Below are 26,944 nucleotides of genomic sequence, written 5' to 3' on the forward strand. Positions count from 1 at the left end.
TTCTGAGGCATAGGAATTGCTGTAAAGAAAGCCCAGGACTTCCCCTTTAGGAATTTGGTTTCTGGGCCAAACTTCAAAACAATAGCGACAGTATTTTGATTTACAAGCTGAAGTTGCTGGGACTGGAGGCAGACTGCTGGTCCACCGCAGGGCTCTATGGCGATGCCCAGGGGACCTGCCTTAACCTGGGAGAGCCAGTTTCCGCCCCTAAGGATGGAGGGAGGACTCCGTGAGCCATGCTCCTCCCGGTCGGTCTTGTCGGAACCTTAGGCACGTCCCTTAAGAGTTTCAGGCGACTCAACCTTCGCATCAACAAAATGGGAACGGGAGTCTTAACGCCCTACAAAATCAGGAAGGCTTTGGAGGACTCAGTTCCGGGTACGGAGGGAGAAAGCAGGCCAGAGAGGGAGGGGGGGGAGGACGACGGAGCCCCACCCCTACCCACCACGTGGAGTGCCAGCAGGGAGGCCTCGGGGGCGATCCCGAGCTCCGGGCGTGGCGGAGGCGGGGCAGGGGCTGGAGCCAGACCTACCGAAGAGCGAGCCAATACCTCCCTGCGCCCAGACACTGGGAGGGGCGCGGCGGCCTGGCTTTCTCGTCCCTCCGCTCCGGAGCCTGCCCGGAGGGGAAAGAGGACAGCCAGGGGCGGGGCCGGCCAGGGAGGCGTGGCCTCCGGCTTTTTTTTTTTTTGTCCGCCTAGATAAGGAAAGGTTCCCCTGCGCCTTTAAGAGGTAGACGCCGGCATCTGATTGGCTGAGACGGGCCGTGACATCACGAGGAGGCCGGCACCCTCCCCCTCGGGCGGCGCGTTCCCGGGCAGTCTGCGCGAGGGCCGGGCCGCGGCCGGCTACCTCCTCCTCCCCCCCCCCGTCCCTCCTCTGTCCCCTCAGCCTCTTCGCTCCACGTCGTCCCGGCTCCCGGGGGATGCCCCGGACCAGGCTCTCTTCATGGCTGCCGACGTTTTCATGTGTTCTCCGCGTCGGCCCCGCAGTCGGGGCCGCTCGGTGCTGCTCAAGCCTCGGGTGCCGGAGGACGACGACGACTCGGACACAGACGAGCCGTCTCCGCCGCCCCCCTCCGGCGTGGCCCCCGCAGCCCGGGCCCACGCGAGCGCCGCACTGTTGCCGCCCCGGGCCGGGCCGGGCCGCGAGGAGCCTCCCCGCCGCCAGCAGATCATCCACAGCGGCCACTTCATGGTGTCCTCGCCGCACCGCGAGCACCCGCCCAAGAAGGGCTACGATTTCGACACGGTCAACAAGCAGACGTGCCAGACCTATAGTTTCGGCAAGACCAGCTCCTGCCACCTGTCCATTGATGCCTCGCTCACCAAGCTCTTCGAGTGCATGACCCTGGCCTACAGGTAGGGGACCCGGTGACGCCCCCTCCCCGCTCCCGGACCTAGGCGAGCCTCCCCCCCCCCCTTCCCCGTCCCCCGCGCCCCCCCAGCTTCACTCCAGCTTCTCTTTGACAAAACCATCGTGGCCGTTTAAGCTTCACGCTGTCCCTTCGGGGGCTTTTTCTAGGAGGATCTGGGGGTCTGGGGTCCCCCCCCCGTTGGGGGAGGCGCCGGGGTTCTGGCCTGTAACCCCGTCAGCAGTGTCTGGGTTCTTCCGGCTTCGGTTCCCCATCCAGGCCCTCCCCTCCCCTGGTGCCCGTGGGTCCGGTTTTGGACAAGAATTAGGTGCAGCTACAGTTGGCGTGTTGTTTTACCTGGCTCTGTGGACCCTTTCCCTCCACTGCTTTGTGTGTTTCCAGCACCACCCAACGGCTAAGATCACCTGTCCAGGGTGTTTAGGGCGCTGGCTGCCACTATCTAATGATTGTGTAACGCCTCGGAGCCTATTTCCTCGTTTATGAAGAGGGGGGTGAGGGTGGTATCGACCTCCAGAGGGCTGTGCCAGGGGTGGATTGAGATAGGTGGAGTGTGTCTTTGGCACTCCTTAAATGTTAGTGACTTTTCCTGATTGTCCCTGGGTTCTCTCCCATCTTGTACTGGGAAGTTTTGAGGCAGGGCTCCTTGATGCACTTTAGAAGGACTTGTAGAATTCAGACTGCTGGAGGTGCAGTCCATTTCCCTGGCAAGTTGGAAGGTTTTTCTTTTTCTTTTTTTTTTTCTTTCTGAGCCAGGGTCTCGCGTAGCCCAGGCGCCTCTCAAACTTGGTTTTGTAGCACAGGCTGGTCTTGAACTCCTCCTGACCTTCCTGCCTCCACTTCCCCAAGTTCTGGGATCACAAACCTATGCCTCCCATGCCCAGGTCTAGCTCGAGGGTTTTCTGGTTGGCCCTAAAATGATGTCTGTTTGTAAGTCTGACATCCCAGACACTGTCCTGAAACGGGGATTGGGCTTTGGATAGAGATCCCTTTTTTCAAATTCACAGGCATGCGTTTCCCGGGAGGGTTAACCTTTCTTTCCACCCTCTCTCACTCTTTGCCAGTGCGTCTGTTAGGCATTCAGTTCGGGTAGTCTTCCTCCCTCAGCCACAGGCCTTCTCTGGACCCCTGCTAGTGGTGGGAGCTGACCAGTGTGGTGGTGTAGCTTCTGTTGGGATCCTTGCGGATGGGGCTTCTTGCTGTCCAGCTGGAGCATGGGAGAAGTTTCCCAGGCGACTCTAGAGACCGGGGAAGGAGGAGTAGGAATACTCCTGGTCCTCTTTGTGTTATCTTGAGACCTGTGTATCCAGGAACTCACTCTATAACCTAGGCTGGCCTCACCCTTGCAGGATCCCTCCTGCTTTGGCCTCCCAAGGGCTGTGATTACAGCCCCGTTTTGGTTTTGCTTTTGAATTAATTTTTAAAGTCAGCCTGCAAGATGGTAGGTTTCGTATCACATTTTCATACATAAATATCACACGTTTATGGTGTTTATTGTTTCGGTTTTTGAGACTGGTCATGCATGCTTCGGGAGGCTGGTCTTAGATTCGTGGGTTCAAGCAACCCTCCCACCTCTCCTCCCTCCTCCCTCCCCTCTCCGGGAGATAGATAATGAGCCCTGATAAATCCAAATTAAAAGCATTACTCAATTGCCTGAAGTTAAAATAGTAGATAGTTGGCTCTGGATGGCATTTTCCCCTCTGGAATAAATGATTAGTCAACTTGTGCCTTTGTTGTGTCTCTGAAATGCACCCTCACCCCGTTTCCTCTTGTGGAGGTTTCCCTGATGCCTCACTCCTGTGGCTTAGCTCTTGCATCTAGCACCCTCACATGGCACATTGGTCAGTCTTGGCTCTGGTTCTTAGACCTTGCCAGTGTGAGCTGGCACTGAGCCTGTGAAGATAGTCTCTTTTTAAACAAACAGACGACAGTGGAGTGGAAGACCTGGGCACCTTCAGTCTCTTACGTTGAGCGCCTATACTGGAATCAGACTCAGTTCGATTACAACGTTAAAGCTACTCTTTGAGAAAGGCTTTTCAAACAAAACCAGGCAGGAGACAGGAATGTGTTTTATTAAGAGAGTAATCCTCTTTTTTTTTTTTTTCACTTTAATATAAACTTCTCCATGTATAGGGAAAGAAAGCTGTTTGAGCCATTGGAGGCTTGGGCTAGAAAGGTCTCACTTAGTAAGCTCTGCCAAAGGGAAAATAAGCCAGTCTCCCTTTGCGCTCTATCTGGATAACCTAAAGGATTATTCAATAACACCAACAGTAATCCCACCTCCCATTTTCTTTCAGAAATATTTTGGCACCTGGCCATTACTGAGTTCATTTTCTTGATTGCAAAATGTATTACTAGTTTGGTGTAACAAGCTTACCTTGCTCTTTGGTCCCTCCAGCCTCCCAGGCTCACTTGCTTCTGTTACCACACTCTGCATGTCTATCCTAGCCTCATGTCTAGCAATAGTACCTAGGTTTACCGCCGAAGGTTCCTGGATGGGCATCTGCTGTTAACTTCCTATGAAGATGTTCTCTGGGTCAATCTGAGGCTGATGTGGCCTTCGCTGAGTTTAATCAGCAGTGTGGACATTCGGTACATATTAACTGAGAAACTAGAGGAAGCTGGGTTTCTGAAGTCAGCTTACCTGTCATGGCCACCAGCTGCTTTCAGAGAAGTGAGCTCCCAGTGGGGGAAGGAAAGCGTTCAGAACTGCTTTGGCTTGCCCTTGCATAGGCTCAGAGCCTCCACTTCGTGTCCAGTTTTCTTCTGCTTGGCCTGGGAGGAAGGCCAGCTGGGTCTTCTGTGTGACTGTTTCTGGCCTAGGTTCTTTCTAACTCCAGCTTCCAGCCTGTTCTGTGGGCTCTTGGTTCTACTGCCTAGCTCTCTGGTACACTCTGTGCTTTTTTTTGTTTTGTTTTGTTTGGTTTCCTGTTAACTGCTGCCTCCCAGCTGTTCCCAGATGAGGCTCAGCAGCTTTTTGGAGGAGGAACCAAGTACAGAGGAAGTTGTTATTTTTCACCCAATCCTGAGAGGTGGTCTAAGAATCATGAGCAGGACCTAGCAAAGGCTTTTTTTTTTGTTCTTGTTGTTTTTTTTTGTTTTTGTTTGGAGTGGAGTTGGATTTGTTTTGTAGGTCAGGCTGGCCTGAAACTCATTGAAATCCTCCTGACTCAGCCTCCCTAGTGCTGGGATTACAGAGGTAGCTGAATGGTCTGACCAGACTCTGGCGATGCAGTAGGTTTGGGGGTCCTGGGGATTGTGAATATGTTCATTGGTCTGCTTGGTAAGTGGTCATAAGATGGGATTCCAGTTTCCTCAGGGCTTTTTAAAAACTCATGTCCTTCCCACTCCAGTAAGTAGCCCTGTGGGGAAGCGTCTTCATTTGATTCTAAAACATGTGCTCAATTTCTAGGACATCTTGGGCAAAGAAATTGCCTCTCTTCAAGGCAAACTTGTGTGACGGATGACAGGCGAGAGCAGCCTGGCTTACCTTTCCTAAGCCAGCCTGTCACTGCTCTAGAATGAAATGGATAAAACTTCCCTGCAGGGTGGAAATGAGGATTAGCTGTGATAATGTCTGACTGTGTCTGGTACCTGGCAAAAGGCAGGCAAAGGGAGATTTATAAAATTGAGTGTAAAGGGTGGACAGTGTAGAATTTTATTTTTTTTCTTTTCATTTTTCTTTATTAAGAAATTTTCTACTCACTCAACATACCACCCACATCCCCCCTCCTCTCTCCTCCCACCCTCCAGCCCTCTCTCCCAAGCCACCCCGCATCCCCACATCCCCCAAATCAAGGACTCCCATGGGGAGTCAGCAGAGCCCAGCACACTGAGCCTAGGCAGGTCCAAGCCCCTTCCCACTGCACCAAGGCTGTGCAGGGCGTCACACCACAGGCACCGGGCTCCCAAAAGCCTGCCCATGCACCAGGGATGGATCCCGATCCCCCTGCCTGGGTGTCCCCCAAACAGTTTGAGCCAAACAGCCGTCTTCCATATCCAGAGGGCCTAGTCCAGTCCCATGGGGGCTCCACGGCCACTAGTCTACAGTTCATGGGCTTCCACTAGTATGGCCGGTCATCTCTGCACGTCTACCCATCATGATCTCGACGTACCCCCAGTGTAGAATTTTAACTCTGTCCTCTGTCAACTTATGGTTGAGCTAGACTGGTGCCTACAACCAGTCTAGCTCATATGGAAGGCTAAGACAGAAACTTCATGAGTTCAAGGCTAGCTTGGGTTGTCCAGGGCAACCCTATCTCCAAACAAACACCACCACCACCACCCAGACATCTATCAAGACTGGAGTTTCTCATCTATAAACTGAAGAAAACAATGTGTCTAATTGGAATCTTTCAGTGAAGCTTTCAAAGGCCGGCCTGACAAATACTGTGGAGAAGCATTCTTGATTGGCCTGGGTCTCTCCAAGGCCCTAGAGTGGAGCTGGGCACTGTAGAGCACGGTTCATGGTTCTTGCCCTTTTAACATTTTAAGGAATGTCATGCATGTACGCCCCCCATGCACACTCTGAGCACATCTAGTGTGTAGCTTTTTGTGGTTGGTTTTGGTTTCACTTCTCTTTTTGGTAACTTCTTTTGGTGTATATCAGAGAGTAGCCAGTGGTCTTTTGAAAAAAATGTATTACATTTATTTATTTATTTAGTGTGTATGTGTGTAAGTTGAGATCAGAGGGCAACTTGTAAGTTTTCTCCTTCCGTTATATAGATCCCAGATATCAAACTCAGATTGTCGGCCTTGGCAGCAAGCACCTTCTATCTGCAAAGCCATTTTGCTGGACCTAGACATAGTCTTTTTTTGTATTTAGGCATAAGTAGTAGTTTTTTGGCAAGTGGCTATTTAAGTGGATATTTGAACAGACACCCACTTAATGTTTTCTTTTTAAACATTTATTTATTGTGTGTGTGTGTGTGTGTGTGTGTGTGTGTGTGTGTGTGTGTAGGTCAGATAGCAACCACTCAAGAGCTGAGTTCTTTCTGCCTCCCACATTGTCAAAGTTTTTTTTTTTTTTTTTTTTTAGGTTTTTCGAGACAGGGTTTCTCTGTGCAGCTTTGCGCCTTTCCTGGATCTCGCTCATCTAGACTAGGCTGGCCTCGAACTCACAGAGATCCGCCTGCCTCTGCCTCCCAAGTGCTGGGATTAAAGGCGTGCGCCACCACTGCCCAGCTGTCAAAGTTTTTTTTAACCCTCCGAGCCATCTTGCCAGTCCTGGAGATTTTTAATTTAGACATTCTTAGGATCTAGGATATGTTTTCAGGATGTAGCTCTCATGTGTGTGTCCTGTGTGGAAATTGTTCATGGCCCAGGGTGGAAAGCTGTGCCGGACTAAAGAATTAGCCCACCATGTCCTACAAATTTTAGATGTCCTGTAGAGAAATCTTTTCTCTTTGAGGCAAGGTCTCGTATAACCCAGGCTGGCCTTGATCTCATGTAGCTGAGGGGGAAAAGGAACTATCATTTCTTTTTTTTTTTTTTTTCTTTCCTCTGTGTGTGTGTGTGTGTGTGTGTGTGTGTGTGTGTGTGTGTGTACATGCAGGTGTTTTGTGTACGTGTTGATGTGTGTGGCAACCAGCGCACTTGTACCGTGGTTCGTATGTGGCAGTCAGAGGACAATCTCTGCTGTCTGTCCCTCGCTGCCCATCTTGTTTAAGACAGGGTTTCTTGTTTGCCCCTGAATACACCAGGCTGGCCGGCTTTTGAGCTGCTGGGGATTTTCCTGACCCACCCCCACCCCCAGGAGTACTGGGATTATTACAGACCTTTGTTGTGCTTGGGTTCCGGAGAGCAAACGTAGGTCCTCACACGTGCTCACCAAACACTTTATCTCCTGAGCCATTTCTCCGACCCCAGTCTTGAACACTGATCCTTCTGCCTGCGCCTCTGAGTGCTAAGATTGCAGGTTCCTGCTGCCACACCTGTTTTGTTTTGTTTTGCATGTGGCACTGGAGATCAAACCCAGGGCATTGTGCCGGGGATGTAAGTACTAGGCAAGTGCTCTACCAACTGAGCTACAGATGCCACTAGAGCAGCAGTTCTCAACCTGTGGGTCCTCATATCAGATGTTTATATTATGATTCATAACAGTAGCAAAATTGCAGGTATGAAGTAGCAATGAAATAATTTTATTTGGGGGTCAGCACACCGTGAGGAACTGTATTAAAGGGTCGCAGCATTAGGAAGGTTGAGAACCGCTGCTCCAGAGGAATCTTAGGATAGGCCTGGTAATAGGAATCGTTTATAGAAATGACTTAGTTTTACAGCTCCGCTCCCATGTCACTGATAAGCTGTTTTTCTTCTCTTTCTTTCTCTTAGTCTTTAGTTGCTAGACGGTGGGCCTGCTATTACGGAGTGTGCACTAGCCTTGGCTACAGAGACAGTAATGTGAAATCGCTGAGAAACCAGGGATGAGGGAACAGGCATGTTAGTTACAGGATAGATGGAAGGGCTGTGATAACAGTGAGTCTGACTTAAGTTGGGCAGTATTGGGAGGCGTGTCCACGCCAGGGCAAGTGTGTCTGTGTCTGTGTCCATAACCAGTGTGTGGATGGTTTTGCTGACATCAGAGTCTGTGCTTATCCCTTCTCCCCTGTGTTAATTATCGAAAATCATGAATTCTCTTCCCTAAAGAGAAGCCTCTGTTCCTTAGTCCAGGTCCAAATTTCCATTTTAAGTAGCGTCTACTCATTTATTGGTAGCCCAATAGAAGGGTGAGGAAGAGTTAACAGACTTGGAAAGAAAGCTGAGGATGTCTCATTTGGCATAAGTGACTTATGGTATAGGGTAGACACCTGGAGACCCAGCACCCTTGGGAAACGGGAGCTCAAGCTCATGGTGGCTGTACATTGACTTCAAGGCAGCCTGGTTGCCAGGAGACCTTGCCTCAAAAACAAACAAACGAACAAATAAATATGGACCTAGAAGTTAAGGATTGAGTTGTTTGTATGTATACATGTATATGTAGCATTTGTGTGTGTGTACATGCAATTACACATGTACATGTGTGTGTAGACATGCAGAGGCCAGAGGTCAGAGGTTAGTATCCATTATCTTCCTCGGTTGCTCTCTACCTTACTACTTTTTAAATTCCTCCCCAGCCCCCCCTTGTTTTTTGAGGTACGGTTTCTGGCCGAACTCAGAGGCTGGCCAGTGAGCTCCACGGATGTGCCTGTCACTGCTCCCTCTGCAACATAGTTACAGAGGTCAGACTATGACTTGGAGGAGTAGGTTCTCTCCTTCCACCATGTGGGTCCTGGGGATTGAACTCAGCTCCTCAGGTTTGGCAGCAAGCCCCTTTATCCACTGAACCATCATGCTAGCCCTGATTCCCAGGATCTTACGCATTCTAAATGATTGCCTACTGCTGAGCTACACCTTCAGACCAGGAAAAATCTCTTGAACTGAAAAGCGCCCACTCATCCACTTACTAAAGCCTGGGATTCCATGGTAGAGGAAACGAAGGTGCCCGTTCCTCTACTGCTGTAAGGCACCGGGAGAACCTAGATGGGAAGGTGGGTGTCTTGGGCTGCTTAGAATCCTATCCCCACTGGCTAAACCCTGTGTTCCCTTCAATCAGATCCTTCCTCCAGCGAATGACCCTCATACCCTTTGGAAGGCCGCCACTCTTGTTTGATTCAGCCTTGTGTATGATGGTGGTGTGGTCCTGACTAGCCTACCGTCTGTACCCTGAGTTCCCCTGGAGTCTGATAGCACCTCTACCACAGACTGTGGTTAAGAACTGGATGTTGAATTGCGAAGGGACCCTCCAGAGTCTGGAACCAGCTTTATCAACTTGCCTTTGTTGAATCCTGCTGCCCTTCCTTTCAGTTCTTTGACGATAACTGTGTGGATTGGTGCTTTAGGGAACGCTGGTGTGGAGTGACACAGGACGAGCCTTTGTTGGCGGATGTTTGTATTGTTGCCTCCTTGGTTGGTGTGACAGGCAGGTTCACAGTGCCCTTAAAGATGTCTGTGTTGGGGCTGGTGAGACAGCTTGGTGGATAAAGGCATTTTACCAAACCTGACAACCCACATGGTGGAAAGGGAGATCACACTCCCAGAAGAAGAAAGAACCAGCTCCTGTAAGTTTTTCTCTGACCTACATGCACACACACACACACACACACACACACACACACACACACACAGTAAATAAGTGTAACAACAACAAAAAGATGCTTACGTCTCAGTTCCTGAATCCTGTGAATATGTTGTTACACAGCAAAGTGGATTTAAGGCTGCAGATGGAATTAAGTTTGCTGATCAGCTAAGATTATCCTGGATTATCTGAGTGGGCCCAGTGTAATCCCAAGGGTCCTTAACAAGTAGAAGAGAGAGCTGGAGAGGTCACAGTAGGAAAAGACTCATCCTGATGCAGCTAACTTGGAAGAAGAGGAGGGAAGAGACTGTGAGCTAAGGGATGTGGGGAGCCTTAAGAGCGGAGGTGAAAAGGGGGCAGCATCTCTCCTTGCGTCCTAGGAGGGATGCAGGCCTGCTGAGTCCTGGGTTCAGCCCGTGAAACCTGAATTTGATATTTACCGTGAAGATTATGGAATAGTAAATTCATTTCTCTATCACAGTGTTATAGCACCAATAGGAAACTAAGGCATGTTGCTTTCGAAAGTTTCTACATGGCCCTGGCTGTCCTGGAACTCACTACACAGAGGTTCCCCTGCCTCTGTCTCCTGAGTGCTGGGATTACAGGTGTGCATCACCGTGCCGAGCCTTTTTTTTTTTTTTTTTCTTCTTCAGAGAACCCTACTGCTCTGCCTGTCTCTGTGCCTCACAGTGAGGGATTGGTTGCGTGCACAGCTACACCCAGCATTCTTACGTGGTGCTGGGGTCTGAACTCTGAGGTCGCTAGGCTTGCTGTGCAAGTGTTCTTACGCTCTTACCCACTAATCCGCCTTCCAACACCCTTTTTTCTTCTTTCCATTGACAACTTTGCACTGAACTTGGGACCCTCTTGTCTTCGCCTCTCAAGGGTAGACAGTCCAGTTGTGCGGCACTGAGCCTGGCATAAGCTTCTGAGAAAGTGTTTCTAAGCACTTAACCTCTCTTTTTGTACTCACTGAGCTTGGTAAGAATGTCTTCAAGCCTTCTTCCTTCACAGAAGAGCATGCAGCCCACCGTGGACCGATCGTTACACTGAATACATTGGGCCTTGGTTCAGGGGGCTCTGGTGATGGGAGAGCCCGGCCAAAGGAAATGCCTGTAAAGTGTATTGTGTCCTTGTTCTCTGCCTGGTATAATTTCTGTAATAAGGTGTTGTAGAAAGTCATTTGATGTTTTTGTTTGGGTAACTGGGCATTGAACCTAGGGCTTAATGCACTCTGGGCAAGTATTCTCCCTCTGGGAAACATCTCCAAACTTTTTACCTTTTATTTTGCGACAGAGTCTCACTAAGTTGCCCAAACTGGCCTGAACTTGTGGTTCTCCTGTCTCAGCTTTCCAGATAGCTGGGATTGTAAGTCCAAGCCACTGTGGCTAGCTTCAGCTTGGTATTTTTGTTTGTTTGTTTCTTTCTTTCTTTCTTTTTTTTTTGGGGGGGGGGGCGGTTTTGAGACAGGGTTTCTCTGTGTCGCTTTGGGCCTGTCCTGGAACTCACACTGTAGCCCAGGCTGGCCTCAAACTCACAGAGATCCGCCTGTCTCTGCCTCCTGAGTGCTGGGATTAAAGGCGTGCGCCACCACCGCCCAACTTATTCCTTATGTTTTTGAGACAAGGTCTCATGTGTGTGTGTGGGAGGGGGGGGGAGAGGGAGAGAGAGAGAGAATGTACACTTGTGTGTATACTCAGGCCACATGGAGGCGGCCCTCTCTTGATGTTGGTTCTTGTCTTCCACCTTGTTTGGGACAGGGTCTCTTGTCTGTCACTGCATGTGCGAGGCTACCTGCCTCTCAAGCTGCTAGGGATTCGCCTGTCACTGCCTCATAGCTTGCTCTAGAAGTGCTGGGGTTACAGATGCTGACTCTTTATCCAGCTTTATGGGGATCCTCACTTTTCCCATTGAAGCATTGAGGTCATCCTCAGCCTGACCTTTAACTATTTTTAAAATTTGTATCTTGACTTTAAATTTTTTTCTTCTTTTAGATTTATGTTCATGTATGTCTGCACCATGTCATGCCTGGTGCCCATGTAGGTCAGAAGAGTGTGTCAGATCCCTTAAAGCTGAGGCCATGAACAGTTGTGAGTTGCTGTATGGGTACTGGGAATGGAAGTGTGATTCTCTGGAAGAACAGGTGCTCTTAAGCACTGAGCATCTCACCAGCCCTCTCACTTTGAACTGTTGTTGTTGTTGTTTGTTTGTTTTTTTCCAGACAGGGTTTCACTACATAGCCCTGGCTGTCTTGGAACTTACTATGTAGACCAGGCTGGCCCCCACAGAAATCCCCCTGCTTCTGCCTCCTAAGTACTGGGACTAAAGGCATTGGCTACTATGCTGGGCTGACTTTGAACTCCTAATCTTCCTGTTTCTATGTCCCAGGTACTGGGATTACTAGCATGGGCCAACACACCCCAATGAATTTGACTTGTTTTGAAAGATTCCTGTAATGGCCCATGAAAGATTCAGATTATTCCTTCTCCAGAATCACATTACCTAATGGGTATAAAATGTGCGTTTCAGGCAACCAGTGTCTGTGGTGATCTCGCGTCTCCTGTTGAAACTTCTTTGTGTGGTTAGATTTCCAGGCCGCAAAGGCTTGTGTTTCAGGTCGAGCTGTTTGGGTCACAGCTGTCTGATGCCAACCTAAGGAAGGGTGCTTGTTATTCCACACCAATTTTAGCACCTCCTGGACTACCAGAGGGCTATGGAGACCGGAGCTGGAGCCAGGTGGCCCTCATTCTTAGCAGGAGAGAGAACCTTCTTTACTGTTCCATCAAGAAATGACTTTCAGCTGGGCAGTGGTGGCACACGCCTTTAATCCCAGCACTCAAGGCAGAGGCAGCGGATCTCTGAGTTCGAGGCCAGCCAGGGCTACACAGGAACACCCTGTCTGGGGGGGGGGAGTGACTTTCCTTGAGAGTCTCACTCCTGCTGTCTACCAGTGCCCCCTCTTCCTTCTCTCTTGTCCTGTGCTGCAGAAGCTTCTGTCTCCTTGAGTCTGCACGGCCAGCATTTCCATGCAGAGCTCGATGAACTTCCTGTTACCACGAGTGCTCTTTGGCCTTATTAAAGAAACCCTGGAGTCTCCAATCTCAATGCTTGAGAAGGAGGCAGAGAGGGAGGCTCGGTGGCCCTCTCACTGAGCAGAACCTCTCCAGCCACAGAGCTGCAGTCTAGCTGTGATTTTGGTTTGTCTGCTGCCAAATCAAGTGCTCCAGTCACTGCTAGTCTTTCTCTGTAGATTTGTCTTTTCTAGAAATTTCATAACCATGTGATCACATAATAGGTGGCCTTCTGAGTCTGGCTTCTTTGACTTACTATAATGCTTTCTTTTTTTTTTTTGGTTTTTTTTTTTTTTTTTTTTGGTTTTTTCGAGACAGGGTTTCTCTGTGTAGCTTTGCGCTTTTCCTGGAACTCGCTTTGGAGACCAGGCTGGCCTTGAACTCACAGAGATCCGCCTGCCTCTGCCTCCCGAGTGCTGGGATTAAAGGCGTGCGCCACCACCGCCCGGCATAATGCTTTCTTTTTATTATTATTTTCCTTCAGTTTCTGACACACTCTCATGTAGCCCAGTTTGGACTCAATCTCAGTATGTATGTAGTACAAGGATGACCTTGAACTCCTGATTCTCCTGTACTGACCTACCAAGTGCTGAGATTACAAGGAAATGAGCCCATACTTGGCTTTATATGTTTTCAGAGTTTGTCTGTGTTGTAGATGTGCCACATACTTTATTCTTTCTTATTGCTAAATAGTATTTCATTCATAGATATACAACTTTTAAAAATGTTTTTATATGTGTGTTTTTTGTGTGCATGTATGTCCATGTGCCACATGTATACCTGGTACCCGTGGAGTTCAGAAGAGAACATCGGATCCCTTGGAAACTGGAGTTACAGTGGGTTGTTAGTCACTGTGTGGGTACTAGGAATTAAACCTGGGTCTTCTGGAAGACCAGCTATTGCTTTTAACTGCTAAGTCATCTCTCCGCCCAATATACACCACTTTGTTAATTTATTCATGGACATACTCTCTCTCTCTCTCTCTCTCTCTCTCTCTCTCTCTCTCTCTCTCTCTCTCTCTCTGAAACAGTTTTCACTGTGTGACCCAGACTGGCTTGAACTTGCAGTATTCCTCCTGCCTTAGCCTCCTAAGGACTGGGGTTGTAGACATAAGCTACCATGCTTGATGATAGACGTCTATGTTGTTATTGTTAGACAGAGTCTCAACTACACAGCTCTGGCTAGCCTAGAACTCATTATGTAGACCCAGCTGGCCTCAAACTCTCAGAGAGCCTTTGCCTTCTTTGTGCTGAGACTAACGGCATGTGCCACCACCCCTGGCTACAGACACATTTTGTTTTTAAATTTTATTTTGTGTTTGTGCACATGCAGGGTGGGAGTCAGAGGTTGACGTCAAGTGTGTGCCTTTACTGCTGTCTACTGTATATTTTGAGAAAGAGTATTTCTCTGAACCTAGAATCTGATGGTTTGGGTAGACCAGCTGGCCATGAGCACCAGAGTTCTTGTTGCCACCCCTAGTGCTATGATTATAGGTGTGTGATGCCCTTGCCCAGTCTTTTTACATGGGTTCTGGGAATCAAACTCAGCTCCTCATGTTTCGTGTGGCAGGCACCTTACCAAATGGACCATCTCCCCAGCTCTCAACAAACATGTTTTTGAGGGGATTTGAAAGTATTTCATTATTTGGATATTGACTTTCCATATTCTGTAACATGATCTCTTATAGAGTCAGGTGGGAGCTTTCTTACGGAGTGTGGTGGTTTGAAAGAAAATGGCCCCAAAAGGAGTGGCATTGTTAGGAGGTGTGGTCTTGATGGAGGAAGTGTGTCACTGTGGGGGCGGGCTTTGAGTCTCTTTTGCTCAAGCTTCTCTCAGTGTGACAGTCAGTCAACTTCTTGTTGCCGAAAGATATAGGACTCTCTGTTCCAGCACCACGTCTGTTCATGTGCCACCATGCTCCCCACCATGATGATAATGGACTGAACCTCTGCAATTGTAAGCAAGACATCCCAATCAAATGTTTTCCTTATTAGAGTTGCCGTAGTCATGGTGTCTCTTCACAGTAATAAAAAACCCTAAGACACAGGGCAAATGTAAAATATCTATGAAGCTTATGAAATGACATGGGACTAGAAGCCTTAGGTCATGTGGCCCTGGGTAGGGACTTCTTATTTGGCTCCTCTAGGTCATGATGTCCAGGGAGAAAAAAACGAGCATGGTAGATAAGAATCATGGTTACCACACTGATTTTTCTTCCACAGATAGTAGTTTTTGAGTGATATTGTCCTAGGAACAGATTGTATTCAATAATAAAAAATAGGGCTGGAGAGACAGCTCAGTGGTTAAGAGCACTGACTGCTCTTCTAAAGGTCCTGAGTTCAATTCCCAGCACCCAGATGGTGGCTCACAACCATCTATACTGAGATCTGGTGCCCTCTTCTGGCCTGCAGGCATACATGCAGGCAGAACACTGTATACATAATAAATAAATCTTGTAAAATAATAATAATAATAATAACAATAATTAAAAAAACGCCTTTAATCCCAGCACTTAGGAGGCAGAGGCAGGTGGATCTAAGTTCAAGGCCAGCCTGGTCTGCAGACTTGAGTTCCAGGACAGCCAGGGTTACCCAGAGAAACTCTGTCTCTAAAAACCAACCCAACCAAGCAGCCAAAAAAAAGCAGGGTTGGAGAGTTGCTCAGTGATTAAACATGAGCTGTGTTTCCAGAGGACCTGGGTTCGATTCCCAGCACCCACATGGCAGCTTACAACTGTCTATAACTCCAGTTCCAGGGGATCTGATACCCTCTTTTGGCCTCCTCAGGCACCTGCACACACATGGTGTACAGATATAAGTACAGACAAAACATACATATACATGCAGTAATAAAATATATTTTAATAAAAAGAAGTAGAACTGGAGAGATGACTCAGTGTTAAGAACACTGACTGCTCTGCTGAAGGACCTGGGTTCAATTCCCAGCGCAACATGGTAGCTCCCAACCTTCTGTTCCAGGAGATCTGATGCTTATTATGGTCTCCACAGGCATGAGACATACACACACAGAGCAGGTACATACATGCAAGCAAAGCACCTCTGTACATAAAGTAAAATGAATTAAAAATTAAATAAAGGAATGTATAAAAAATAAGAAGTAACTACTATGTGGAACAACATGGTTGAATTTAAGAAGCCTGTTGAATAAAATGAGTTTAAGGGACTGGGGATTTAGCTCAGTTGGTAGAGTGCTTACCCTGGCATTCATTAAGTCCTTGGTTTGCTCTCTAGCTGTATACACTGGCCCTGGGGCAAAGGCCTCTCTCTAATCCTAGCACTCAGGGAATGGAGGCAGAAGGATCAGAAGTTTAAGGTCATCCTTGGCTACATAGCAAGTTTAGGATCGGCCTGGGATCATGAGAACCTACCTTAAAAAAAAAAGCTGGGCAGTAGTGGTGCACACCCTTAATCCCAGCACTCGAGATGCAGAGCCAGACAGATCTCTGTGAGTTCGAGGCCAGCCTGGTCTACAGAGTGAGTTCCAGGACAGGCACCAAACCTACACACAGAGAAACCCTGTCTCAAAAAACCAAAAAAAAAAAAAAAAAAAAAAAAAAAAAAAGCTTTAAGTGTGACGCAACATAACGCAGTAACCCAGAAGAGTATCCAATTCCATTTATATGCAGTTCTAAAATGGGCTAAAGAAGATCAGTACTTGTGAATGATAGCATAGGCCTGTAATGCTTGTGCTCTGGAGGATCCAGAACTCAAGGCCAGGCTAAACCACATAGTTCGTTCTAGGGCAGCCTGTGCTACACGAAACCCTCTCAAAGAAAAAGAAAAACTAGTATTTACTATTGAAGGAACTAGAGCAGAAGCTGACTGGGAATAGACATAAGAGATGTTTCTGGATGATGCTGATTTATGCCTTATTTGTTGTTTTGATTGTTGTCTACGTTTATTTTTTTTATTTTGTGAGAGTGCATGTGCCCTACGTGTGTGTGTGTGTGTGTGTGTGTGTGTGTGTGTGTGTGTGTGTGTGTGTGTGTGTGTGTGTGTTGTGCAGGTACATGGGGAGGTCAGAGGAAGACTTTGTGGAGTCAGTTCTTTCCTTCCAGGAATTGAACTCAGGTCATGGGACTTGCAAGGCAAGAGCCTTACCCTTGGAGTCATCACTCTAGCTCTCTTGGTTTTGTTTTTGAGGCTGGGTCTCACTTTTTTTTTTTTGCTTTGTTTTGTTTTGTTTTTTTGAGACAGAGTTTCTCTGTGTAGTTTTGGAGCCTGTCCTGGATCTCACTCTGTAGACCAGGCTGGCCCTGAACTCACAGAGATCCGCCTGACTCTGCCTCTAGAGTGCTGGGATGAAAGGCGTGTGCTACCACCACCACCACCACCTGGCCTCCCAGGTTGATCTGGAACTCCCTGTAACCCAGGCTAGCCTCAAACTCAGAGTGAAACTTCTGTCTCAGACCAACAAGTGCTAGGATTTTTAGTCACGAGTGACTTACTTATTGCTTTGATTTACTTTGTCTTTGTGGGGCTGGGGATGAAACCCAGGGCTTCATGCACCGTACCACTGAGTGAGCACCGTACCACTGAGTGAGCACCGTACCACTAAGCTATATCCCCAGCCCTACTTTGTTGTTTTGAGACAGGATCTCACACTGTAGCCTAAGCTGACCTTGAACTCATGAGCTTCCTCATTCTGCCTCACAGGTGCTGGGATATGCTTGGCCATTAAGACGGAAAAATAAAACAGTTCAGATATGTCTGCATATTTTAATATTATCTATATGGACTCTCATTTGGAACATGCAGGACTAGATGTCCTCAATATGTCAGTAACTAGAAATTCCATTATTCTGTTTTCGGTATACCCAGTAAGTACTGAAATAGTTAGGAAGTGACCTTGTCTGAGGCTTCCCCTAGAACAGGGAAATGGGAATTAGTTTCTGCACCTTACACAGGAGCTTGCCAAATTACTGTCTGTAAAATTATCCCTTTATGACCTTTCTCGTAATATTGTTTATCTAGGTCAGAAGTCACGAACTCCAGTGTCCACAAGGGCCAGGGTATACAGCAGGCCATCTCAGAGCAAGAGGCCCTCTGCTGTTTTTTCTTGCCCTCTTTTGGAAGTCACAGTTACAGGGAAAATAGTTATTAGGAAAATGTATAAGCTGCAGGAGACTTGGCCTCAGTGATGAGAAGGCAACAGGAAGTGGTGGGAACTGTTGTAAACTAGAGTCTTGGCCTGAGAGAAGTCACCACCTTGTTCCAGGTGATTCTTGCTATTCGGGAATATGAGCTCAGTGTTAAATCTGGCATATTTGGAAAGTTGGAAGAATAAATCTGGATGTTTTTTCCCTTTCGAAATTGTACTCTTTCCCTGGATTACAGGGCTCCCAGGCCCAGAAATCTAGACTCTTAGGAGGACTCTAATTTTAACTTTTACTTTTGTTTGTAATCTAAGGTGTAGGCTTAGTTATCAGATACTGGGTGTTGGGGGGGTGGCAACTGAGTTGAATCTCGGTTAGATTTAAATGTTTGAGTCTTGACCTGCATGGTAGAGGTGGTGTGCTGTTTGCCACCATTTGGCTTGGCACGGGACCATTCTGTAGGGTCCCTACTGTTTGTTTACCTTCTTGTCTGTTTGAAGTCACAGGATCACAATCTCTGATAATAAATCTGAGGCTGTCTAGTGAACCCCAAAGATGTTCACGCTTCCCAGAGGCCATTATTACACTGAGTTAGGATGTGCTAAAGCCATGGTCTTGCCCTGGAGACAGAAGGTTCACTCCATTTTGTCAAATTCTTGGACTCTCGGTTGACCTTAGTTTTACGTTATCTCTGTCTCATTGCCATTTGTGACTAGAGTGGGGTGGTCAGAACTTAGATTTCCTTTGGTCACAGTTGAAGCAAAGCTGTGACTTTTAAGTTAGGCTGTGATGGACTCCTGCTTACTTCCCGACCCACATACTTCATGAGAGTCCATGGTGCTGCCGTGTGTGTGTGTGTGTGTGTGTGTGTGTGTGTGTGTGTGTGTGTGTGTGTGTGTGTTCTGTGCACTTGTGTTTGGGGTCGTTTACACAGCGGTGGGTATGCCCTCTCAGGGTCCCCTCGACATGTACCTGACTGACTGTACATTCACTTGTGCAGCACACCTTGGAGAAATTCTGTCCTTAGGCTTTCTATCTCTTTGATCTGATTTATAATGATATTGGCAAATAACTTGGTGACTTATAAGTACCGTTGCTTCTGCTTCTGCGAAGATTAAAATAGAATTTGTTTTTATCAGAGCTGTAGTGCTTTCTCTGCAGAGATGTGCTCGCTGAACTCTGGGTAGCTTTTCTCAGCTTAGACACTGCCTTGGAGTCTGGCTCCATTTTCAGGCCTCTTCCCAGACTTAACTCAGCATTGTCCCTCTCTGTCCATAGTATTTCATTTATTTGGATTTGGTTTTGGTTTTGGTTTTCAGTGAGGCAGGGTCTTAACATCGTAGCTCATTCTGGTCTGAAACTCACTGCGTAGCCCAGGCCTGTCTTAAACTGTGGCAATCCTCCTGCCTCAGTCTCCTCACTGTTGAGGTTACAGGGGTGAGCTGTCAACCCAACCATTGTAATTTTTGAACATTAAGATACCCTTTCAACTTTAAGAGATGGCTCAGGGGGTAAATATGCTTGCTACCAAGCTGAGTTTTCTTCCTGGGACCCACAGTGGGACCCACAGTGGGAGAACTGACTTCCCAGAGCTGTCCTCTGACCTCTGTGTGCTTGCTGTGACATGTGACCGAGTGGATAAATGAAGAGATAAAACATTTTATAAACTCGCCTTTTCCTTTTAAACTGCACTTTTATTTTACTATAGAAAATTTAGAAACTATGGATATAGATAAAAGAAAAGCTAAAAATTGGAGCACTTAGGAACAACCTTTCAGCTCCCCAGTGTTTATCCTTCTACACCTAGTTTTTAAATTGTTTTTGGCATGCTAAGTGTACACTCTTTTTCCTCTTAGCAGATTGTGAATACCTCTCCAAGTCCCCAAATGCTCATCAGCAATGTTTTTATTGAATCTCGTTGTAGAATATATTATTATTTATTTAATCTCTGTTGATCCTTGAGAATATTTTCATGGTAATTTTTTGTAGTGCCCCAGGGCCCCTAGTGTTTTATTTGGTTTGGTTTGTGAAGAAAAGGTTTCATGTAGCCCAGGTTGGCCTTGAACTCACTATGTAGCCAAGGATGGCTTTGATCCTTCTGCCTCTTTCTCCTTAGTGCTGGAATTATTGGCATTTGCCACCTCTTGGAGTTAGGCCCTGTTCTGTTTATCCCTGTCATATATTCCAGGTTGGCTCCGTTCTCTGAAATGCCCCCTGCCTCTCCTTCCTTACTGATAGGATCCCTTACCCGAGAACATTTTTGGCAGTACCCCATATCACTACATTAGGTACCCTCACCTTGTCACCAGACCCTACCCTCACTTGGGCGTGTGTGTGTGTGTGTGTGTGGTGGCTTTAGGTGCACAGCTGAACAGTGGCCTCTTCTGTGCCCTAGGTGCTGATTTGAAGCTTCTTGTGTTTTCATGCATGTCCCTGCAGTTGGCAGAGGGGCTGGGGACAGTGGCTGCTCATCAGCTTGCAAGTAGCTGCTTTCATGTCCCTGCTGTGACCTGGTGGCTGACAGACCCCAGAGACACTGGAGCAATGTCTTTGGCCCTGAGGACTGTCCCTTGACCTTCCATTGTTCTAGAGGCGGGGGGCGGGGTGGGGGGAGGGCCAGGTTTGATGAAGAGTGTAGTGGTACAGTGGCTGCCCGGCAGCTAGCTGACCTGTGCCTTTGGCTTGCTGTAGGTTCTTGTTCTGGAGAGTTCCAGGCTGCACTCTGGCTGATTCAGGAAAGGAAGAGCCGACTGAACTCTGAAACTATTTAAGCACTTCGTCGGGAGGAGTCCTGAGACGCTGACCGGCCTCCAGCTTTGGCAGCCATCTTTAGAGCTGCTTAAGGAGTTGTGTGGTATTGGCTGTCCTACCACAGCACTCTGGGGGAGTGCTGGGCGGAAGGCCTGTTGAGTGGTCTGTGGTTGTCTGGCTTGCCCTGTATTGAGGTGAGGACCCAGGAGAAAGGTTCAGAGCCCAGGTGTCCATGTCCTGCTGTTCTTATCTTGGCTTCTTGCTGAGGGTTCAGTGATTGCTCTCTTAGAATGACCCTTATCTCCTAGACAAGTTTCTGTTACTCTTTAGTTGTGTGTGAGTGTTGTTTCGTGTGTGATGCTAGTGGTCAAACCCAGGTCTTCATACATGCTGAGGGCACCATCTACCCCTGGCTCTAACCCCAGTGCCCACTGGTGAAATCCATTGGTTTTTCCTCAATGAGAAGCTCTAACAGAGATCAGTGGTGCACACTTTTAGTCTCAGCACTCTAGAGGCAGAGGCAGGTGGATCTCTATGAGTTCCAGGCCAGCCAAGACTATGTATAGTAAAAAAGGAAAGCAAGAAAAAGGGGAGGTGAGGAGACCAACCCTGATAGGAAACTGTTAACAGGCACATCTCCCCTCACAGAAGCACAGAACACACTTATCAAGTCAGCTGTGTGGTGTCCTTGATGTTGCCCTTGCACAGTACCTGAGAGCAGCCAGGCAGGTGAAGCTTGCCTGTGCCATGCACAGCCTCCCCAGCTACCAGAGGCCTGTAGGTTGTAGGGAGCAGGTGTGGCCGTGTGTGACCACCTGCGTCTTCTAGATAAGTCTGTTTGCTTTTCTCTGTTCTTGTGCCCGTTGCTGGCTCCTTTGGTGCTCTGGGTGTATGTGAAGTACAGGAGGTGACAATCTCATTGGTAAAGTGGGGACACAGTGAGCAGAACAGGGTGTGGTGTGAGAAGTACTACAGTCTGCTTTCCTCCCCCGTCTCCAGAGGGAATGTTCTTCTGTTTTGTGTCTTAGCAAACCCCAAGGCAGAGCTTTAGGGCCTTACAGAGACGAGAGCAGCCACCCTAACTTGAGAGCACACATCAAGGTCTTGACTGTTCCCCTCCCAAGTGCTTGTAACGTAGGTGGCAGTACTGTGGAGACCATGATGTTTCAGCCCTGCTCCCTCTTGGCTAGGATTCCGGAGAATCATCAGCAAGTCAGATTTAAATGTGTCCTGGGAGCCCGAGAAGGGCTTCTGAGGTAGGAGACAGTGCATGACAGCTGGCCGTGGTGATGTGTCGTCTCCAAAGGGCACTCGGAGGCCGCCTGCGGGTTGGCTAATGTTGGTTTATGTGCATAATTTGTTTTCCTCTTTTTTAGAGCGATGTCTCAAAGTCACAGGGACTAGAGGGTAGAAATTAGGAGGGGGGCAGGTTTTCACCCAGCTCTTGTTGGCTCTTGCAGTCTCCTGACAAAGCCACCATTGTTTGGAATCAAGTGCCAGTTGGTTTGGTTTGAATCGCTCTGGTGCCCTGAAACTGGCTTCTTTTTTTCTACCTCCACTGCCCTCTTCCTGGGGGCCAGGCCTGGAGGAAGGAGGTCCAGCAGTCCCCTGGGGAGAACATTTCCTTTGCCATCCTAGAGCAGACAGCTGTGGCTGGTCCACATGGTCATCCCAGTCCCGTCCTGCACCTTGCCTGGGCTGTAGCCAGTATTGCCGCTTATTAATGCCCCTGAAGCATCGAGTTTCCGGGCATCATGCTGCCTGTTGGTGGCCTTGGCCTTACTTGGCTCTGGCCTACTTCATGCAAGGACCACCTGCTCTGGCACGGCTGTCTGCTCGCTGTTCCCACTGCCACCACTGACCTCCCAACCAACTTTTTGGCCCGATGCCTGTCGCTATCTTGTGTACATGCTACAGAGATAATCAGCAAAAGCCAGGAATTCCTCTGGCTGAGCTCCCGAAAGACAGAGTGAGAGCCTCAGAGCCCCATTTGGTTTCCGAGCTGACCTCAGAGTGCATTTGCTCATCTCCACTCCTTAGTGCAGTTTCGTGTCTCCAATCTGACTCCAGACGTTTGGGAGCTCCCAGGCCCAGAGGAGAACATTAAGCACTCTGCTGAGTGGAGGTGGCCTCCTAGGACGGTATTGGTAGTGGCCTTCGTGTATGTATGGCAAATATTTTATAACAGAGCCATCTCCCCGGTCCCCTAGTAGAGTAATTTCTACGAATTTCCCACTGTTAGAATGTGTGTGCTTTTATGTGCAGTGCTCCTGGACCCTTCGGGAGTCTGTGTGCAGTGCTCCTGGACCCTTCAGGAGTCTGTGTGCAGTGCTCCTGGACTCTTCAGGAGTCTGTGTGCAGTGCTCCTGGACTCTTCGGGAGTCTGTGTGCAGTGCTCCTGGACTCTTCGGGAGTCTGTGTGCAGTGCTCCTGGACTCTTCGGGAGTCTGTGTGCAGTGCTCCTGGACTCTTCGGGAGTCTGTGTGCAGTGCTCCTGGACTCCTTGGGAGTCAGGGTTCTGCACATGGCGAACACAAGCGTCCACTCTACCGTGAGTCACACCCCAGCTCCTAGCTTTCAGATGCCTGTCTCTCCATGGCATTGAGTTCACAGCTTCCTCTCTCTGTCTAGAGTCAGCCACAGTCTGTTGGTTTACACACTTGTTCTTAGTGAGGACTTAGAAACTCCGAATCAAGTGTGCAAACCTTGATCATCATCTTGAATTTCTTTGACTTATTTGTGTGTAAATGGCTGTGAGATAATACTTCTTTTCTGTAGTAATTAAAGCTGCTACTGTCCAGTCACATCATTCAGAGTATTGACCTGACAGTGTCTGGGTGATAGAGATGATCAAAACAAACAAAACAACAAGACCACACACGGGCAAGGGCAGTAACCCCGAAGACACAAGACTCAGGTGGTGCTGCACGGTGAGATACCTCACAGAGGTCTACCTCTGTCGGGCATTTTCTTGCCCAAAAGCTAGGATAGTGCTGGTGTTGGGGGTACAGTGCTAGGAAACCCTCACTTTCGGGTCCTGTCACAGATGTGATGCTCTGTCACCCTGCGGCTTTTCTTTGGTGGTGTGTGTGTGGTCTAATAAACAAGAAAGACGTTGTCTTGTGGTCCTTCCTTTTCTGCGTTGGCTACAGTGGCCCAAATGCCTTCTAATTGTCTTAACAGTTCTGGAGGGCCCAAATAAGTGTCACCTGAGGGCATAAATCCTTGTTCCCAGATACTGGTGTGCTCCAGATGGAACAGCCAGTTTGCTCTAACCATTTGACATCTGTGAAATTTGGCTCTCACAGTCCAAGTGAAATTCAGAAAGGTTAGCTGTCTGCCCAGACCCTAGAGCGACAGTGGGGACACTGATGACCCTCCTCCCCTCTGTCCTCTGGCCAGGCATGACATCAGGATACTGCAGTGTCTTCTGATTAGAAAAGCTGCCTCTTGCTCCTGGTTACAAGGAATTCTGTGTTTCCGAGAGTGAAGGCTGTCCTGGCTGAGGTTTTGCTGATAGGTGAGGTGGGTTTTCAGGACAGGCTCAGGGGACTAGATCAGGTCCCTGCCAGGTCTGGGACTGCCAGATAAGCTCTTCTGTAGGCTGAGGGAGTGCTGCTGGCCCTTATGCCACACAGAGCTACAGAAACTGCAGTCAGAAGCTTCACTTCAAGTTAGACATAATGGCTCAGGCAGAGGCAAGAGGATCACTGCAAGTTTGACACCAACCTGGTCTCTACGCAGCAAATTTTAGTGTAACCACCTCTACATACTGAGACCCTGTCTCAAAGCAAACAGATGGGGAGATGGCTTAGTTGGTGACGTGCTTTTTGGACAAGCATGAGAATGTGATTTCAGACCCACAGCACTCACATAACAGTCTCGGTGCAGCTGCATGCATCTGTAATTCCAGCACTGGGAAGGCAGAGACAGGAGGATCCCTGGAATTCTGTGGGCAGCCAGTCTAGCTGAATTGATGAACTCCAGGTTCAGTTAGATACCATCTCCAAAAACAAACTTCTCTTATGTGTTTCCATTATCTATTAAGATGGGAAATATCCATTTATTATTATCTATTAAGGTGGGTTAATAATAATATCCAAAGGGCTCAGGTTGTAATTGGGATATGATGATTAAACTGGATGTCAGCTTGCCTCCTAGCTGCTGTCTGAATTGTTGAAAAGGAAGGAATTTATGACGGCAGCCAAGTCTTAGAAGCCGTCTGTGACATACTCTAGAGGACCGATTTGGGGGGTGGGGAGGAGATGCTTAAAGACAGGTGCATATAGCCCAGGCTGGCCCTCCGTCTGTACCTCCCTCGAGCTGGGATTACAGGTTTGTGCCACTATGCCTGACTAGGAAGGACAGATTTTATTGGAATTTTGGATTGTATGAAGAAGGCAGTGCAAGGTTTATGGTTGTTTGCTTTGCTGAATTGCTCTCCTGAGAGATAGTCAAAAGGCTGTGGTTAGGGTGTTATATACCCATCTAATACTTTTTTGTTTAATGTTAGCTGGTATGATCTACCCAGCCATCCCTACTTTGGGCACCTCTTGTTTGTGAGGTGTTTTTGTTGTTGTTGTTGTTGTTGTTTGTTTTTGAAGAGTTCTTGCCATGTAGCTTGGGCTGGCCTGCAGCTTTCTAAGTAGACCAGACTGGCCTTGAACTTGTGGTAGTCTGTGTCTCTGCTTTCTGAGTACTGAGATCACAGGGTGTGCTACTGTGTTTGGCTCATTTGTGTTTCTTACATCCAGCATCTCTCTGTGGAGTGTACACTTCCAGGTTCTTAAGGCTGGAAAGCAAATTGAATTCTTTCTTGTCTAAAATGGGAAAAGTCATTAGAAGCCTATTTATAGGTCTTGGCTACCTGGGGAGTGTTACTTTATCCTTGAGACTGATCAGTCAGCTTCAGATTTCCCTGACTGCTAAGTAGGTTATGGAGCTGGCAGCCCTCTAAAATGACTAATGATGGCGAAGACATGTTAGCTTCATAGGAGCTCAGAAATGTTTTGTATTAGTTGTGGTCCTCTAGAGGAACAGAACTTACAGGTGAATAATATTCAAATGGCTTACAGACTGTGTCCAGCTAGTCCAACAATGGCTGTCTACCGCGGAAGGTCCAAGAATCCAGTAATGGTGCAGGCTACAAGGCTGGATGTCTCAGCTCGTCTTCAGTGTGTGCCAGAATCCTGAAGAAGTCGGCTCTAATGCCAGTGAAGAGAGCTAGAGCAAGCGGGCAAAGAGAGCCAGCTTCCTTCTTCATGTCCTTTATATAGGTTGTCAGCAGGAGGTGTGGCCCCATTGAAAGTGGGTCTTCCCACCTCAAAAGATCCAGATGAAAAGTGAGTCTTCCCACTTGGAATGATTTCATTAAGGCAAAACAAAAACAAAACCCCTCACAGGAGTATCCAGCCGCTGAAGTTTTAGTTAATGACAGATGTAGTCAAGTTGACAGCCAGGAATAGCCCTCACAGTTTCCAGGCAGGACTTCTGCCTGTTCCTTTCCGTAGCTCCTTTCTAGAGCCTTCTCTCTGCAGTGCACGCTGCTCCTGGACTCACTGCCTCTGTGAGCAGGCGTCTGGCACTGGGTGGAATCTTAGCTTTCCCCCAGTGGAGAAGTCACTGAATCCACAGAACCAGCTCACCTGTGCCTGTGGTTCAGCCCTCCTGTTCCCAGGAGGGTGGCGGCCCTATCAGCCGTGTGAGGCCATTCTGAACACAGTAAATGGGCCAGTCCTTCGCTTTGACCAGGTGATTTGATTTTTGCTTTGCTGGTTTCACTTACTAGCACTTTTTCATATTTTATTTTAAAGTAACTTGAAAGTAAGGGTAATCAGAAATGTGAAGTCCATACAGGAAACACTTTTTAGAAAACCAAACGTGTATATATGACATGGAGAGAGAAGCAGAACTGCCTAGAAAGGGTTAACAAGAATGGAGAGAATGAGAAAGGGGAGGAGAGGGTTGTGAAGGACATGTCCAGAGTACGTCGTGTGTGGACGTGCAACTGTCCTTCCAAAGCCTGGTGCTGTGGACAATAAGTAGAACCCAGTTAAAACCAAATAGCTTCAGATCCCCCCTTTCTCCCTTCCTGCTCCCTTCCCTACACATAGCCTAAGCAGGTATTGTACCACTAAGCCATGTCCTTAGTTTCTCTCTCTCTTCTTTATTTTTGGAAACCCAAGTTGACTTTGAACTCCTGTCTTAGCCTCCCAGTTACTGAGATAACCTGTGACACCACAGAACCCAGCAAGAATTTTCTTTCTTTTCTTAAAAATTTCTATATGTATGTGTAGACATATGTGTGAGTGTATGTTTGTTTGAATATGTGCATTTGGAGCCTAGAAGTTGCTATCAGGTTCCTTACTGGAGTGTTTCGCCAGCTGGCTCCACACACCCAGTGGCGCTCCACACACCTGCTTTTTTAGGTGATTGCTGGGGATCTGAATGCAGGTCCTTCTGTTGGTACAGCAGGCACTTTGATGGATGAACTATCTCCTGGCCACCACAGGAAGAGTTTTC

The 26,944-nt window shown here is 48.0% G+C and overlaps 1 protein-coding gene across 2 annotated transcripts in view; it reads left to right on the forward strand.

Annotated features, from left to right (window-relative positions):
* Window positions 1-776: 776 nt before the first annotated feature.
* Mlxip (MLX interacting protein) overlaps window positions 777-26,944 on the forward strand; it is a 75,765-nt gene continuing 49,597 nt past the window's right edge. For both annotated transcript variants that reach the window (XR_008222044.1, XM_052755386.1), the window contains exon 1: window positions 777-1,360. Coding sequence is in view for 1 of the 2 variants with exons in the window: in XM_052755386.1 (XP_052611346.1) it covers window positions 948-1,360 (413 nt within the window). In the remaining variant the exon portion in view is untranslated. The remainder of the gene's footprint in view (window positions 1,361-26,944) is intronic.

This window comes from Peromyscus californicus, unplaced genomic scaffold, assembly GCF_007827085.1.
Source record: "Peromyscus californicus insignis strain IS unplaced genomic scaffold, ASM782708v3 Scaffold_2__1_contigs__length_46816999, whole genome shotgun sequence".
NCBI classification, from domain to species: Eukaryota; Metazoa; Chordata; class Mammalia; order Rodentia; family Cricetidae; genus Peromyscus; species Peromyscus californicus.